Source organism: Chinchilla lanigera, unplaced genomic scaffold, assembly GCF_000276665.1.
Source record: "Chinchilla lanigera isolate Chin_1 unplaced genomic scaffold, ChiLan1.0 scaffold00094, whole genome shotgun sequence".
Classification (NCBI taxonomy): Eukaryota; Metazoa; Chordata; class Mammalia; order Rodentia; family Chinchillidae; genus Chinchilla; species Chinchilla lanigera.
The window spans coordinates 439,269-443,430 of NW_004955495.1; the positions used below are offsets into that span (position 1 = coordinate 439,269).

The following is a 4,162-nucleotide window of genomic DNA, read 5'->3' on the forward strand; positions in this document are numbered from 1 at the left end:
TGATATATAATGTTATGATATATATATATATCACAATATTATTGATCAACGAAGAAAAATTAAATCATGACATTTGCAGGAACTTACATGGAATTAGGTACCATCATGCTAAGTGAAACAAACTAGATTCAGAAAATTAAATAAAAACATGTTTTTCCTTATAAATGCAATAAAAAATAAATAATGTAGAGATAGAAGTAAACTAGTAGACTTGTGAAAATAATGAAGCAGATCGGGGGAAGAAGAGCAAACAGAAAGAGGTACAACAAAAAGCAAGTGAAAATATGTTATACTTATATAGCAATTTAACATAATAAACCTGAATATTCTGCAATAAAAATATACATCATTAAAAAGACTATTAAAATGACAAACTGCTGAGTGTTGAAGGAAAATACAGTTGAAAAAAGCTGTTGCTGGCTACTATGATAATTTTATTCCTTTCTTATTTCTCCCAAAGACTCATGAGTATCCCTCTATGCAAAGGGCATTTAGTCCATCTCTAGGAGTTGTCAAAATCTTAACAATTTTAGTATTGTTAAAAAGTCCAGTTCCCGAGTCTCCTCTGAGATTTAAGGCAAACTCTTAGCTGCAAGCCCTTGTACAAATGCAAAGAAAGTTAAACAATTTCAACACACAACAGCACAAGATATATATTACCATTCCAAAAGGTACAAATGGGCGATGCAAAGGAATGGGGTCAAAGCAAGTCAAAAATCCAGTAGAGCACACATTAAGACCTATAGTTCCATGTGCAGCACCCAAGGTAATCAGTGGGGAGATGTGAATACCAAAGGATTCCTTCAACCACCCCTATAGCACTTCTGGTGGTGGTAGCTCCCATGGTTTTGCTCTTGCACTGGATTTGTTCCCTTTTTGCAGTTTTCTCCAGACATCCACATTTCTGGCTTCTCCAAAACTTTGGAATCTCCACTGCACCTTTTAATTCACACTCACAGCTTCACACACTGCCTTCTTAGGTGCACATTCATTGGCCTCTTGCAACTTTTGATATCTGGGTGGAAGACTCCTGACCCCACAACTCTTGCATTCCGCATGCATGTAAAAGCAGCACCCTGTGGATGATATACCATGTTCTGCCACCAGCTAGAGCAGTAGCCAGGCTTCCTTCTCTCTTGGCTGTAGGAGTTGAGTGCCTGGATCACTGAGCACTCTTAACCTAATTCTGAGGAACAAATTTTCTAGGCTGCCATCATTTTGGTACATGGTGCTCTTGGCTTCTCCTCTCAAAGCAGTCTTTCACTTATGCAACTCTGAGGATGCAAAGTGTGGAGTCCCGCTGGTTCTTGTATTTTTCTCAGGCAACTGTTTCTGTTGTCCTCTTCTAAAGTACTTGGCTTTTTTCTTGCTAGTTTTTTCAATGACAAATTTCTCGTATGTTCCATCTTTGCAAGCCACAACTTTACAGGAGCTTCCATTCTGACCAAACTCACAGCATTCTAAATCATTTTGCTGGGATCTTTGGTCTTGATTCTCAACACAAATTTGGCTGAAATTTCCCAACAGTATCCATTCCATTGCCTCAACTTTAAATTACCTTGAAATTCCTTCGGCCAGATAAATCTGCCAGCCTTAATCTCAGTCTCAGGCAAAGTGAGTGGACATGAACAAGATACAGACAAATTTTCTTCCAAAGCATAACACACATCACTGGGAGTCCAACAGCCAATGCAGTCCTTTACAGGAGAAACTTCCTGAGCATTTTCTATCAGCATTCTGGTATTCTGAGATCTGACCAAAATTTCCCATAAAGTACAGCCTCAGACATTCCAATGCTACTTTTTTTTCAGCTGACATCTCCAAACCATTCCAAACTCTTCAGACAACCCATTCCCAAGGGTTCCTGAACCACATAGTCAGATATAGTCACAGTAATGACCCCACATCTGATACCCAATTATGTCTTGGTTACTTTTCTCTCTGCTGAGACAAAATCCATGACACTCAAAGTTAAAGAAGGGAATATTTATTTAGCTCACAGTTTGTAGGGTTTTAGTCAATAATTAGCTGGCTCCAAGGCAGCGTGGTGTGGCAGACAGATATGGCAGAGGAGAGACTGTTCAGAGAAGGCAGAAGGTAGCAAAACAACAAGGGATGACCAAAACTCATTCTATCCCTTACATTTTACCCAGTTTACTGAGGATATGTAGCACTCACACCCTTAATGCTAGTAGATGTAGGGACTACCCCTACATCTTAGCATTGCACCATGAATTAATCCCAATGTCACACACTCTAGATCCAGCCACATCTGGAAAAGCTCCAGCTATGACTACATGAGGCTTTGGGTAACATCTAGACATAAACTGTAGCACCAGTGATATAGCCCCTGGACAAAACTTGGCTAAATGCATGTCTCAGATGGAATTTTTATAAGCAGAATTTGTAAACTTTAGAGAACAATGCTAATTTTAACTATAAAGAGAATTTAGCCTTTCATGTGTAGGTCAAGCTCTTATCTCACAAACTACATAAGCTGCTAGTTCATATTAATTTTTTCATGATAATTATGACAATTATGATAAAGAGTTTCTAGAAGATTCATTTAAAATAATAAGATTAAGTCATCATTTGGATACGAAACAGAGCATAATAAAAGCCATGTAGCTACAAGAATAATGTGACCACTGCATACGGTAGGGCACATTTATAATCCTAGCACTTGGGAGGCTGAGTCAAGAGGATCACTGCAAGATCAATGCCAGTCTGGGCTACAAAGTGAGTTCAAGGCCAGCCTGAACTGTATAGTGAAAACCTGACTCAAAAAGATAATAAATGTGACTAAAGAGGAGGAGTCTGCAGGTTTGAATGAAGTAATTTCACAACACAAACTATACAAAGAACAGCAGAGATGGTGAGACTACAGTGTTCTGCTCTGCAGCCTCCAGAGTGCACTTTTAATATCCCTGTTCCTGAAGCTGTAGATGAAGGGATTCAGCATAGGAGTGACCACGGTGTACAACACTGAGGCCACTGCACTATTTCTGGGAGAATGTGATAAAGCCGAGTGAAGATATACTCCAATGGCTGTTCCATAAAATAAGCAAACCACTGAGAGGTGAGACCCACAGGTGGAGAAGGCTTTATATTTTGCCCCTGATGATGACACTCTCAGAATGGAGAAAATAATTTTATAGTAAGAGAAAAAGATCCCTAAAAGAGAAAGAAAAGCAGAGATGGAACCAAAGAAGTACATGACTATGTATTTGGTAACAGAATCAGAACAGGCAAGATTGATTATTTGAGAAGGTTCACAGAAGAAATTGGCAATTTCCACATTCTTGAAGTAGACAAAGTGCAAAGCAATAAAATTGTGCAGCTGGGAATAAAAAAGGCTAAATAAAAAAGACACCAAGACCAGGCAGGCACATAGGTGGGGATTCACAATGACATGGTATTGCAGGGGGTGACAGATGGCCACAAACCGGTCATAGGCCATCACAGTCAGGAGCATGTCATCAAAGCATCCAGAAATGATAAAAAGAGACATCTGTGTCAGGCAGCCCTCATAGGAGATGACTCTGCTCTGTGTTTGGATGTCCACAATCAGCTTTGGGACTGTGGTGGAAATGAAACAGACATCAGCTAAGGATAAGTTGGAGAGGAAGAAGTACATGGGGGTGTGGAGGTGGGAGTCAGAGATGATGATCAGAAAGATGAGCAGGTTGCCAAGCACTGTGACCAGGTACATGGTCAGGAACAGTCCAAAGAGAACTGGTTGCAAGTTTGGATCTTCTGAGAGTCCCATGAGATGAAATTCTGAGACATGTGTTGCATTTTTTACTTGTTCATTAGCTGGACAGCTTTCGGGGGGAAAAAAGAGAGTTGAAAAAGGAAAACAACAGCCACCAATTATCAGGCAATGGGGCAAAGTGCTTCAACTTTAAATGTTTAAAGTAGTAGTCAAGAGTTAGGCTACAGATAAACATTAAATTAAGGTTCATTCTTCATAATCAGCAAACATAAATTGTTCTACGCCATTTAACTCTCAATTTTTATGCTTTTAACTCTCAGTTTTCAACCTTGTTGTATTTCATGAGTAGCTTTGTTTGCTAATGATGTCCTCACTTGCATTTTTTGTATCTTCAATTTTATTTATCATATAATTCCTATCCTATAAAAATGTTATCTAAATAATTTA

At 39.0% G+C, this 4,162-nt stretch overlaps 1 protein-coding gene across 1 annotated transcript; it reads right to left on the reverse strand.

The window, feature by feature from the left end:
- Nucleotides 1-2,881: 2,881 nt before the first annotated feature.
- On the reverse strand, nucleotides 2,882-3,823 carry LOC102017677 (olfactory receptor 18-like). Its single transcript, XM_005405555.2, has one exon. It carries the CDS (start codon nucleotides 3,767-3,769, stop codon nucleotides 2,882-2,884), a length of 888 nt encoding a protein of 295 aa, XP_005405612.1. The 5' UTR covers nucleotides 3,770-3,823.
- Nucleotides 3,824-4,162: the final 339 nt, after the last annotated feature.

Coding starts and splice junctions, on each gene's coding strand:
- LOC102017677 (XM_005405555.2), bottom strand. CDS start 3,769: ATGGGACTCTCAGAAGATCCAAACTTGCAACCAGTTCTCTTTGGACTG.